Source organism: Zalophus californianus, chromosome 9, assembly GCF_009762305.2.
Source record: "Zalophus californianus isolate mZalCal1 chromosome 9, mZalCal1.pri.v2, whole genome shotgun sequence".
In the NCBI taxonomy this organism is placed as follows: domain Eukaryota; kingdom Metazoa; phylum Chordata; class Mammalia; order Carnivora; family Otariidae; genus Zalophus; species Zalophus californianus.
Window position 1 is genome coordinate 7,838,466 of NC_045603.1, and position 14,165 is coordinate 7,852,630.

Below are 14,165 nucleotides of genomic sequence, written 5' to 3' on the forward strand. Positions count from 1 at the left end.
CAACAGCCTCGGAACATAAACTACCACTTGTATCTGACAAATAGGTGAAACAGAACACCTTTAGAGAGAGTACAAAACAAAACCCAGGAGTTCTTAACAGTAATAGTTCCAGAATATCCATAAAATAGCTGAAAGATAACTAACCAATAATTTGAAGGTCAGTAATAAAGAGAATAAGGATACTATAAAGGCCAGTTAAAGGCAAATAAAGAGTCCCAAGACATTTTTATGCTGAGATTATTAAAACCTGAACATAAACACCACTATACATGACATATTCATACCAAGAATGTTTAATCTGGATCTAACTACAAGGAAACAACAGACTAATCCAAATTATAGGACAATCTACAGTGTTCATCAAAAGTCAATGTGAGATGAATAAAGAGAGGGGAGATGACTTCTAAATTAAGAGAAACAAACGGCACATAACTGAATGGAAAAAACCCTGAATAACTTCGGGGGACAACTGGAGAAATTAAAATATAGACTGTACACATTAGATGACATTATTAACTAATGTTAAATTTTGTAGGCATGATAATGGTGTTGTGGTCATGGAGAAGAATCTCTGATTAGGAAACACATGCTGAAACAGCAGTCAAATGTCAGGACAGCTCAAGAACACACAGAAACAAAGCAAATTTGGCAAAAAATGATGAGAATAAAGAAATCTAGGTAAAAGGTATGTATATGGTCTTTAATGGAGTATTACAACTTTTAGGTAGGTTTTGAAAACTCCAAACTAAAATTTAGAAGAAAAAAATGTATTCATATAGGGAAAAGAAAACATGTAAATACTACCTTTACCTTAAATCTGCAACGATTATGAAGAACCTAGAGTATTTTTTTTTTTAATTTTTTAAAAAAATATTTTATTTATTTGACAGAGAGAGAGATAGCGAGAGCAGAAACACAAGCAGGGGGAGTGGGAGAGGGAGAAGCAGGCTTCCCGCTGAGCAGGGAGCCCGATGCAGGACTCTATCTCAGGACCCTGGGATCATGACTTGAGCTGAAGGCAGACACTTAACGAATGAGCCATCCAGGTGCCCCGAACCTAGAGTATTTTAAACTGCTGTAAAGGAGGATACAAAAAATGTTTTTATGTCTCAAATTTCCTGACGAAGTTTTCCCCTGGATTTCTGATTATATATCCAATCTGCCCTCTTGGCAGAGCCCCCAACAATACTTTAGGGCTAAAATAATATGGGTGAGACCTGACAGCACTAACCACTTGGGAGTCCGATCTTGGAAAAACACAAAAGATAAACATTTTAGGTTGCTGAGTAAATGGAAATATACTCAAGTAAACTGCTTTTGTTTACAAATGCCATAAAAATCCTACACTGTTGGAGGACACAATATAGTCCCATTTGTGGATACAGTCTACCATATCAGGTTCAAACCTAGTGTCCTAAAATAAAGACCATTAATGAAAGAAAACAGAAGTGAAAGGAGTCTGGTTTAGTATTTCAAAATCATGAGACATCAAAAAAATACAGTTAACACTAATTTTGAGTATTGAACTGTGTATTTCTTTACTCTTTCTGCTAATATGGCTCTAGGCTAAGGCCAAGATGCAACTCCAGAGTCATTACTTCTGATCATCAGAATCATTATATTCCTAGTAAAATCCATTATAAAACTCTAAAAATAGAAGCCTGAAAGGATCACTTTAAGTACCCCCCAAAAATCAATTTATAGTAATCCTTAGTCCAAACATTACTCAGAACTATAAAGATCAGATTAAAATAAACTGCTGGGGCGCCTGGGTGGCGCAGCTGGTTAAGCATCCAACTCTTGGTTTCGGCTCAGGTCATGATCTCAGGGTTGTGAGACTGAGCCCCACAATGTGCTCCACAGTGAGTGCAGAGTCTGCTTAAGATTTTCCCTTCCTCTCCCTCTGCCCCCGCTCCCATGCTCGCTCTCTCTCCCCCAACCCTCAAATGAATAAATAAATCTTTAAAACAACACAACAACTAACTGGTTAAGATTTTGGTGTGAAGTGAAAAAGAGGTCACATGTTCATAACATGCAATAAAATATTTTCTTAAAACCCTCTTAAAGACTGCAGAGAGGGACGCCTGTGTGGCTTAGTCAATTAAGCATCCGACTCTTGATTTCAGCTCAGGTCATAATCTCAGGGTCGTGAGACTGAGCTCCACAGAAGGCTCCAGGTGTGGAGCCTTCCTGAGATTCTCTCTCTCCCCTCTCTCAAAAAAGAAAATAAAAAGAAAAGAGTGTGGAGAAAATTACATGCCCCAGTCAGGGGGATTTCATTTTGAGCTACATTTCTTTTATTGTCTAAGTTTTACGGAACTCAAAAAAGAAAATGAAAAGACGGGGGGCACCCTTCAACATAAACACACAGGATTAATTACTTTTAAAAGGGCTTTGGTATAAAAGAATAACACTTCAGGGGCGCCTGGGTGGCTCAGTCATTAAGCATCTGCCTTCAGCTCGGGTCATGATCCCAGGGTCCTGGGATCGAGCCTCGCATTGGGCTCCCTGCTCAGTGGGAAGCCTGCTTCTCCCTCTCCCACTCCCCCTGCTTGTGTTCCCTCTCTCGCTGCGTCTCTCTCTGTCAAATAAATAAATAAAATCTTTAAAAAAATAAAAAACAAATAACACTTCATATATAAGCCTTTGCCCATCTGGCTTGGGCCTGATGAATAAAAACCATGAGGATGTAACATGCCCAAAAGAAGAGTTTATGTTTTCACAGTAGTTTTTAGGATGAGATTGAACACAACAAAAGAGATAAATGAGGTATTCTAGAAGTTTCAGCTCATGGTGATTATTACTAATAAGGCACCATTAACTGAACTAAGAAGAAATAGATGGAAACTTGATTAATCTTTAATCTTAAAATAAAGACACTGAGGTAAGGAAAAAAGAAATCTCAAGAAGCTAACTTTCAAATGATTTTGGCTATATGCAAATGTACATACACAGATGATACAAGAGGAGACAAAAAGAACAAAACTAGGAATTAAACACAGAAAATTTGAAAAATTAATCGGAAATAACCAATTACAAAAATGAAAATCCAGGCCAGGCACAGATAGACAACAGCACTGGGTTGAGATCCTAAAACTCAAGAAGAGTTTGGATAGGGCGCCTGGGTGGCTCAGTTGGTTAAAGCGACTGCCTTCGGCTCAGGTCATGATCCCAGGCTCCTGGGATCAAGTCCCGCATCAGGCTTCCTGCTCAGCAGGGAGTCTGCTTCTCTCTCTGACCCTACCACCTCTCATGCTCTCTCCATCTCATTCTCTCTCAAATAAAAAAAAAATTAAAAAAAAAAAAAAAAGAGTTTGGATAACACTTCGGATAACATGGGAAGAAAGAAGAAAAAAGCAATCTTAAGTAAAAAAAAAGGGGGGAAATGAAGTCCCCAGATCTCTATTTCTGACCCCTTTCATGTATCTGAATACACAAGAGTTTGAAAACTAGCCTGAAAAGGCAGGATTAGCTCTTCATCCCAGTTTCTGGTCTAGCTTTTTAAACTCCTCACTCAATAATTATTTAACAAGTTAGCACTGCCCATCAAGGAATGATGTACATTTCGTTAAAGTTAAAAAGCACAAAAATCAACCAGATTACATTTTTTAAGAGCAGTATGCCCAATTTTGTTTCCTCATTTGGAACTGAACAATAATGGGCAGAAACTAAAGCTTACTATAAATATTAACTGAAGGAAGACAATGGACTTCATAGGAAAAAACACGGTGGATCATACAGAACCAGTTTTTTTTTTTTTTTTTTTTTTTTAAGATTTATTTAAGGAGACAGACAGCACAAGTGAGAGGGGCAGAGGGATAGGAAGAAAGAATCTCAGACTCTGCACTGAGCGAAGAGCTTGACTGTGGGGCTTGATCCCAGGACCCCGAGATCATGACCTGAGCCAAAACCAAGAGTTGGATGCTTAAATGACTGTGCCACCCAGACGCCCCCAGACTGTTTTCTAGTTACAAAGAACTCAACACCGAGGACAATTTTAGAATAAAGAGGCAAGGTATTAAAAGTCACTGACTCACCAGTGGACCTACTTATTTATTTAAACAAAATTGCTTAGATGTTCAACTTCTTAACAGCAAAGGGATACAATCTAAATGCAAATCTCCTTTACTTCACTACACAATTAGAGGAAAAGAAAAATATGCCCCAAATTAGGATACTAGAACACTGCTCATTCTTCCCCTTCCTTCTCAGTCATATCATAGGAAGAAGTTAAGTAAACACATACATTCAATAAGCTATTTCAAAAGGCACACTACTTTAGCAAGAATACGGGAATCTGTATTAATAACCACATTCATTTCTACACATCTCAAACCAAAATATAACAATTTCATTTCCTTTTTCTTTTTTAAAGATTTTATTTATTTGAGAGAGAGATAGAAAGCGACAGAGATAGCAAGAAAGATCATGAGCAGGGAGGAGAGAGAGAAGTGGGCTCCCCATGACTTGATCCCCAACCCTGGGATCATGACCTGAGCCAAAGGCAGACGCTTAACCAACTGAGCCACCCAGGGGCCCCCACAAGAATTTCTCTGTGCGGTTTAAGATGGGGGGGGAGGGAGAAGGAAACCTAAATGTCTATGTGTAAAAGACTGTTCTATACAATGAACTACTCTCAACCATTAGAAAGGATACATGGGTATGTAAAATGAAAGATGTCCTCAATTGTGTAAAGAAATAGTTATAGAGTAATACACAAGATCACACTTCTGGAAATACAAATTCACATATGCATGAAAGAATTAAGAAAGATATAAATCACTAGCAGTTGCGTCTGGTATACTGACTGTGATGTCAGTATACCAGACATCTACAGTCTTTAAAAAATTAATTTTTTCTACTACAGTCTTTAAAAAATTAATTTTTTCTACTACAGTCTTTAAAAAATTAATTCAAGAATTAATCACATGGGACACCTGGGTGGCTCAGTTGGTTTTACGTATCTGCCTTTGGCTTAGGTCATCGATCCCAGGGTCCTGGGATGGAGCCCCACACTGGGCTCCCTGCTGCTTCTCCCTCTCCCTCTGCTGCTCCCCCTGGCTTGTGCTCTCTGACAAATAAATAAAGACTTAAAAAAAAATACCTTAAAAGGAATCATGTAACAAAAAAATTAAGAGTGGGGACAGACACACACACACTTAGACTAAAATAAACTAAGGAGATAATTCTGCATATTACATGGCATTTACATATATAACCAACATCACATCTGTCACCAGAGAGGACACAAACTTACTCATGTTGCTCATGGGCCGCATGCCTTGGGGAGATTGCCCAGACTGCTGATTCTGCTGGTTCTTTGCTTGCACCTGGGGCTGCGTCGGCATTTGATTTACTTGATAGGGCAGCCCAAGAGCTGCATACGCCCTTTCTATAGAGCTGGGATCAATCTGACTAACAGTGCTTAGGCTGGGGGTAGACTGTTGACCCACCCCTAGAGAGCTAGTATTTCCAAGTCCAACTGGTGCTCCAGTCAGAATTGCTAGAGAAGACCAAAAAAAAAAAAAAAAAAAAAAAAAAAGGGATTATAATGTTAAAGATGTAAGAAAAATAGACTAACCCATCATGAATTTAAAAGACACCAAATTAGTTATGTGATCATGAAACATCTCAGTACATGCATCTTGTTTCTCATTATTTCCTTAAAAAAAAGTCTAGATGCAGAACTGAATGGTCAAAAGAGGGTCAATGGCACGAGAGGCTTTTGATCCAGAATACGCAAAAGCCTCCCTACAGACTGTATCAGTGTTCCCACTAACAGTGTATGAATGACTCAGAGCCACACAAATACCAACACCAGAGAGCATCGTTTCTGCCAATGTGATGCGAGAGAAATAGCACATTTCATTTCTTAATAAGTGAACTTTTTGGTATGTCCTCCTCCCTCTATTAAACTATTTCCTTATCCCAATTTTCTCCTGGGTTATTTATGACTTCTTAATTTATGGTACTTAATTCCTTCTTCACATGCTATACATATATTTCCAAATTCATCTTTTCAGCCCTAAATGCTTACTGTTTTGTTTCTAGAGAGGAGGTGTGGTAGCTGCACTTAAATCTTTCTACTTTTGTCTTTCTCTAAGAAAAGCTCCTCAACATCCCAAGCTTCTAAAAATAATCTCAAACTTTTTTCCTTTCTCTTTAAAAAATTTCAGATTATCTAAATTATTAGACCACAAGTATAAAAGAATAACGTGCCCAATGTCACTGCCTTTTAAGTTTTCATGAATGTAAATATGAAGTATAAATTCACCGTTTTTAAAGAATGACTATTAACAGTTTCTAGATCTTACTTTAGGTAATAGGTAGATCAATTCTAATCTCATTAATATGAAGTTAACAGGAATGCAAACAACCTAGTAGAATAACACAAGGAAGACACAGGAACTTCACATAATCAAGAAGTACTCTAAATCCCACCAAACTGCATGTCGTAAGAGTCTAAGAATATTTTCGGTATGAAAGCTTCAAAAGATTTAATCACTTACACTGTTGGTTTCTCTTATCTCCAGCATTTTTAAGGGGGAGACACACAGGACAATCATGTCTTGTACAATTCTTCCAGTGTGAAATGATTTGTCGAGAAGAAGCACAGTGTGCCACTAAAAAGAAGAAAAATAATTTTTTCAAATGCAGCTTATACTTTTTTATATTAGTATCAGCTAAATTATTGATCACTTAACAAGTGCTACAAATGTTAACTCACTTCATCTTCCTAACATCCCTATAGGGTAGCTATTAGCACTCACATTTTATAGTTGAGAAAACAGGCAAAACCTGGTTAACCAATTTGCATAAAGTCAGAGTACTCAAAGTGGGATTCAAACTTAAGCAACCTGGCTCCAGAGCCCATATTTTCCACCAAGATGTGCAATCTACTTTATAAAAACAGATTTCTAATGACTCCATAAATATACAAAATGCATTAAGCTGGGTAACATTGTTTTAGTATTTGCCTATCTGATAGTTAGCAAATCCTCAATAATATTTAAAATATGCTATGCTGGGGCAAATCAAAGTCAATAAGGATCCTTTAAAATTTTTATCATATCCCTAGATACTGACAAAATGATACTGAATTTTATCACATCCTAATATGGAGTTAAGACATTATCAGTAAAGGAGTTTCAAAATAGAGTAGATCACGTTTTCTCTTGGACTCTAAATGTTAATTGCTGACCACAGAAACCCTTTAAGCCCACTCACCTTGGCAGGACTTGCCTGACTGGCAGTGTGTCATGTGGTTTAGGACGTTCTTCATTGTGCGACAGTGGGGAAGATTGCACTGCCTCACTTCCCCATTAGCCTGCTCTCGGCGCTGGCACTTGTGAGCATGCAAAAGGAGAACAAGCTGCTGCTGGATGAGCTTGCGCTTCTCTGGATCAGCTGTATGCGCTCCAGAACCCATCCCTTGGGCTACTGGAGTCACAAGGCCTGGCTGCTGGACCTGTGGGGCCTGCTGTTGACCCTAAGGGAAAAAACAACAAAGATACATTTAACGTTGAAAATATCTAGGTCTATAGGTGTGTCCCAGTGTGCTCTTTAATAAATATAGACCTAGACATTTTCAATTAAAACCTTTAAGGACAGTCTACCATGTGCCACAGGTGAGTCCAAGGTAAATAAACAATGGTTCCTACCATCAAGAAGCTCAATAAGAAAACAAAGTTACATTACCAAGTAATATACTCAAAGCATATATAGTATGCAAAGCAAAAAAAAAAAAAAAAAAAAAGGGCATGATAAGCTGGGCTGGGAGAGGAAAAGGCAAGGAGTCTGTGGTGAAGAGAATGTTCAAGTCAGGTTTTGAAACACAGTAACAATGAAGAACTCCTTGGGAGACCCAGCATGGGCCTTTTAGGTGGGTGAAAAATCAGTTTTTGTAATTACAAAGTAAACCCCCTTTTTCCCCTAGTAAAAAAAGTAAACACTTCTGGGGACAGAGATGCCCTGTTTTATTCATTTTTATATCTCCAGTACTTAAAGTATCTGAAATACAGGCAATTCAGTGACTATATGACACAAAGCAAAAAATACAAATAAAAAATCTGAAAGAGAAGCAGCATTTCTACAGGACAATTTTTTCCAAAGGTGAACACGGACTACTTAACAAATTTACAACTAGAGATTGTTTTACTTTAGAAAAATAGCAAGCAGCAGCTCTTTCTACCTATGGGTCTTGTCCCCGTGCTTTAATAAAATTCCTTTTTGTACCGAAAAAAGAAAGAAAAATAGCAATGTTAGAAGCTTTGGAGATTTCCCAAAACAAAAATCACTGTTTAAAACAATGTGTAATGGGATGCCTGGGTGGCTCAATCGGTTAAGCAACTGCCTTCGGCTCAGGTCATGATCCTGGCATCCCAGGATCGAGTCCCCTTCAGGCTCCCTGCTCAGTGGAGAGTCTGCTTCTCCCTCTGACCCTCCCCTCCCCGCTCTTGTGCTTTCTCAAATAAATAATAAAAAATAAATAAAAATAATAAAAAAATAAAATCTTTAAATAAATAAATAAAAATAAAACAATGTGTAACTTTGAGGGAGGTTACTCTTGTATAGCAGTATCAGATACAAATCATTGTATCATAGATACGGTCATTGAGAGTTGGAATCCTTTGCCACAGAGTCCTTCCCGAGAGGAGAAAGGTTCTACTTTCCTATTCCATAGAAATGCTCACAAGCAGAAGGTATGTAGTATAGCAGGCCACAAAATTTTCGTTGTAGAAGCCCCACTTGCTCCCATTTGGCCAAGCACCCTTACTGAACAATACGGTAAGAAAAAAATCCATGGGAAATGGAAGGAAGGCACAAGCCTCCTCAATCATGGGGTCCGGGTCCATCCATTACCTCCTAGTGTGTATAGCAGACAGCATGAAAGTTTAACACAATTCTTTTGTCAAAATGCCAGTTTAAAGACAAATCTGTAGATAGATTACTACCCACCATGTTGGGCATTCCTCCACCAGGAACTGCCTTTTTGTCCATTGCAAATGGAGATAAGTTATTTGGTAGTACAGACTTTGTCTGAATCTGGAGACCAAGGCCACCGGCTCCAATCTGCTGTCCAGAATTCTGAGTGTATGGTGAACCATAAGGATTAGGGTTGTTCATCATTCCCATCTAAGAATAAAAACAGACAAGAAATTAAATCTTATTCCCTGCATTAACAGAACATTACTATTCCTTTTCCACTTCCTAATTTGTAAAGACAATTTTAAAGGTAGTTCTCTGCTGTTATAAACAGACTATAGAAGTATGTTCATGAAAATACTCATATGTTTTCAAAGATTAAGATTTATGGGGGGGCGCCTAGGTGGCTCAGTCGGTTAAGCATCTGCCTTAGGCTCAGGTCATGATCCTGGGGTCCTGGGATCACACACTCAGTTGGGCTCCCTGCTTAGCCGGGAGTCTGCTTCCCTCTCTGCCCCCTCCCCCCCCACTTGTGCACACTCTCTTGTGCTCTCTCTTGTTCACTCACGCTCTCAAATAAATAAAATCTTTAAAAAGAAATTATTAAAAAAAGATTAAGATTTAGGGGCTTCAGCTCAGGTAGAGTAAATTTACAGAGCTATTTTCTGTAAATATTTGAGATAAATGTGTTTTAGAAAAACTTATAAGCATATTCACCAAGCTGTATCTACAAATCAAGGTTTGCCATTCATCTTCGCTTGAATGAAGAAGATGCATTTTTATTTAATGTACAAAATACGGCTTAATAAATTCAACTCAATAAATGACCTAATCCCTAAATATGTTAGAGTGTGTGGATCTGAATGCTTATTCCAGCATTTTGTTCACATAAAAGATAGAAAACATAATTTAGGGTATATGTCCTTTTTCATTTAGGGATATGGCGGCACAATGATTTTAAAACTTTTGAAATCTGAATCCCTTAGATAGAACATGCAAAGTTCAGAGTCCACATCATTCCTTGCAGTCTTAAACCTAGCTGCTTTATTCATTAAATTACCTGCTTGGCTCCTAAAGTAATCTGAGTTTTTCTGTAACCTGTATATATTTTAAAAAGTAGACTTTTGTCTGTATTTACAGTGCTCGCTTCGGCAGCACATATACTAAAATTGTCTGTATTTACAACAGTCTGGAGCGATCATACGTGTAGTTATTAATTTAAAGAACAGAGTATTAATTATTCAGAAGCCAAATGTTTTACTGATAGCAATGATGCAACTTACAATCCTATTCTTCCATAGAAGAACCCACCAGTAGTCAAACACCACCTACTAAAAACATACAGCAAAGCTCTCAGAATAGAAACTAAGGAGATTAGTACTACTACCCAATTAAAAGGAGTCATACTAGATTTCTATTCTTCTTAGCCAGATCCAATTCTATAAGAGGGGCCTTCAAATTCTACCTCTAAATACACACACATACACGCACACACACACCCTGAAACTGTCCCCAGTCCGCTGTCACTGTCTTAATTCAAGCCCCTCATCACAGCTTGTGTAGACTGTGTCCAACAGGTTTTCTTGCCTTCTGTCTCTTCTATTTTCTACCCAGAGCCTCATGATGTTCATCAGGCCTATCTATCCATGGTATCCTACTATAGCCTGCACCCATTAACTTGCAAATCTGAGGAGCAACTTGTTTCTTAAATCTCTAGCATTTGCCTTAAAGATTTTCCTTTTCCCTATAACTAGGCAGTGGCATACCCTCCCTTCCTATTTGATTCCTGAACGATAACCTGTAAAGGAAATAAAATACTTAGTTCACAAAGAGGCAGTCCAATTTTCATTTTTTGTTGCTTACTTAGTTGGTACAACCATAATTAAGAAGCAGCTACAGATTCTACTCATCCTCTAAGATACATTCCAAATGTTACCAGCTCTGTGAAGCATCTATTGTTCTAGACCGCTAAAGAGCTCTTCCTCTCCCTAATGTTTGTGCATTTATAATACAACATAGGTGATAAAATAAAATTCATGCCTCTTCTATCCCCCCAGGCCACACATATTAAGGGAAAGAACCTTAGTTCACTTATCTTTGTAGCCCCACTGCCCTAATCCTAATCGACAAAAGAGCCCATTGACTCAGGAAAACAAAAATATAAAAGTCATAAACACATAAACCTCTGTAAATAAAACTGTTCTTTAAATCATATGCAGTATCTATACTCTGAGTGCATATATTCTGAGAATTTTTAGGAATATGATACGTTTATCAGTTTAAAGGTTTGCCTGTAATGAAAAATTCAAGAACATTTACAGTTTCCAAATGAGATAACTAAGGGAATAAGCCTGAGGGAAGTGGCAAGGTTCGGGGGAAAGCATACAAGAATGGGGGCAGCCTGAAGAGGAAGCATCCAGCGTGAAAAGCTAACTGCTTCAGTCCCCAGTAACTGGAATTTCCTAAGTGAATCTGGCCAAAAGATTAAAGAGACTATCAAATACAGAAACAGGCTTAAACGCCAAGTTCAGGTTTCTTTTGGTAGTTTCAAGTGTGGCTGCAAGTGCTGTTCCTCCATATGCTTTTAATGTACTAATATTTACATGAATATAGTTCTAATAGTACATGAGCCTGTATCTGGGGGAGTTACAGTTCACTTGACTGTGTTTCCTACTAGCGTAGAAATTCATGACAGACATAAAATGAAAGCTCTTCTAACACAGAATCTGCAAGACAGACCATAAAAGACCAACAGACAATAAATTCAGCTTTTAGGAGTCCATTATTTACGAAAATAAAACACAGGAATTTGTAAGCTGCCTTGATGTCTCTTGATAAGCATAGTATCTCTACTCAAATATACCACAGTAGAATCTGGTCCTTCACATTTGTTCACACAGACACTGCCTTACCTGCTTACAACAACTAGGTTTCAACCAGTTCCTGACATTGCTTGTTTTCCCAATCACAATGCATTACCTAGAAACTCCAAAGTGGACCATGGTCTCAAATATACAGACTGCACTGACTGCTGGTCTGTCGGCAGTAATTCATTCCTGACACTTCTGGTCACTCTGACCAACAAAGACTCTCAGGCTTTTGGCTTTTCTGTCTTCCTCAGAGTTCTGCTGCCAGTGTTAGACAGAATACAACCAATCTCCCCATCCCCCATCCCTCTCCTTTCCATCTTGCTAACCCTCAGTACTCCCCCACCAAATGTAACAGGAAAGGAATATACTGGACTTAATGTCCGATGCACTGTAGTTCCTTATTTGATCTTGTTCCCCTTTTCTGTATCTCAAGTGATCTTGATGTCCAACTCCCCACCACCTACCTGCATCACAAGGATACAGATAACCACCTAAACGGAAAAGGACCAGGAGACCAGGAAGCCACAACAGTTCTAGGCAACTAAAACAAAAACACCTCAGGGGATCTCTCTTCTTTTTTAAAAAAATCTGACTCTACAGGGGCATCTAGGTGGCTCAGTCTGTTAAGCGTCTGCCTTCAGCTCAGGTCAGGATCCCAGAGTCCTGGGAGGGAGCCCTGCGTGGGGGGAAGGAGGGGGCATCCCTGGCTCAGCTCTCCCTCTGCCCCTCACTCATTCTCTCTCTCTCAAATAAATAAATCCTTAAAAAAAAAAAAAAATCTGACTCTACAGGTTTTTTCTAAGTTTTCAATATAGTAAGAGCAGAAACTTATGGAGCACAGGAATTCAAAAAACACCCGATGGTGGCAATAATTGGCAAATATATAGGAAAAATAAAAGTAGTACCTCAAATATTAAGAAAATAATTGTTTAGGAATATTTAGCGCAGAGAAAAAAAAATCCCTTAATATTTGCAGGCACCACAGTAACAAACCAATACCATGCATGTGACTCCAAGATTCATCAAATAATAAAAACAAAATTAAACTACAATCAGACATTTCCTACTACCTACTGGATTTAATAAATGCCCATGTTATGTAACATGTTACGTTACATGTTATGTAAATCTGTATCCAAGTTAGATGCCAGACACTACGTTAATAACTGAGGGTACAATGATAAACAAGGAAGACAAGGGATCTCTTAGAACCTACAGCAAATCCTAAACATTACTTTTCAGACTCGTTCCCATTACCCCTATACCAATGCCTTAGTTTAGGAGGCCTCATCACCCCCACTGGGACTACCCCTCAAACTGTTATTACACACTTAAAACCACATCCATCTAGATGGTAAATTTGGGTATAAAACTCTCCTCTTTTGGGCGCCTGGGTGGCTCAGTCGTTGGGCATCTGCCTTCGGCTCAGGTCGTGATCCTGGGGTCCTGGGATCAAGCCCCACATCGGGCTCCCTGCTCAGCAGGAAGCCTGTTTCTCCCTCTCCCCCTGCCTCTCCCCTTGTTTGTGCTATGTCAAATAAATAAGTAAAATCTTTAAAAACAAAACAAAACAAACTCTCCTCTTTCAAACCTGTCAGATTACAGCATTTAAAATTAGTCTTTCTCTCAACGGGGATTCTCCCTCCTTTCCTTACACTTAATTAATACCTGCGGTCCCAACTGGTCCTCCTTACCTGCTTCACTCCTGGCCAATCCAAGTTCTAAAACAGATCAATCACTGCTCTTATACTTTAAAATTTTATAGGTTAAATACTCTTTAATATCATATGCCAAAGACCATCACTAAGTGATGTTAATTTTAAGAGAAGAGCTCCAAAAATGACATTACTGTTCCTACCTCCTCAAAAAAATTTTAAAATGAGAAAAAGAAAGAAGGAAAAGGGAATTATTCCTAAGGCCAATATTCATTTGAATGAAGAGGTTTTTGTTTTTGTTTTTTTAATATCAATTTCAGGGGCGCCTGGCTGGCTCAGTCGTTAAGCGTCTGCCTTTGGCTCAGGTCATGATCCCGGAGTCCTGGGATCAAGCCCCACATCGGGCTCCCTGCTCGGCGGGAGACCTGCTTCTTCTCCCTCTCCCACTGTCAAATAAATAAATAAATAAATATCATCAGCCACAATTCATACAAAATTTGGATATTAATCTATCCAGATGCCAAGTAACACACAATTCTTCACAACATGTGAGCTAACCAGAGTCAGAGGAAAGGAGGGTTAGGATTTGTCATCCCCCAGATCCAGGACTACAGAATAAAAACTAAAGAGTAATACACAAAGATCCTCCAAGATAGGGTGACTGGCAGCGCCTGGGTGGCTCGGTCAGTTAAGTGTTGCCTTTGGCTCAGATTAC

The 14,165-nt window shown here is 38.7% G+C and overlaps 1 protein-coding gene across 2 annotated transcripts in view; it reads right to left on the minus strand.

Annotated features, from left to right (window-relative positions):
* EP300 (E1A binding protein p300) overlaps positions 1-14,165 on the minus strand; it is an 84,624-nt gene that overhangs the window by 44,897 nt on the left and 25,562 nt on the right. Inside the window, exons 3-6 of one of the 2 annotated variants that reach the window (XM_027592664.2) lie at positions 8,959-9,135; positions 7,228-7,489; positions 6,510-6,623; positions 5,258-5,503 (exon numbers count right to left, since the gene is read on the minus strand). In XM_027592664.2, the coding sequence (XP_027448465.1) occupies positions 5,258-5,503; positions 6,510-6,623; positions 7,228-7,489; positions 8,959-9,135 (799 nt within the window). The remainder of the gene's footprint in view (positions 1-5,257; positions 5,504-6,509; positions 6,624-7,227; positions 7,490-8,958; positions 9,136-14,165) is intronic. The other variant, XM_027592665.2, reaches the window with a different exon arrangement.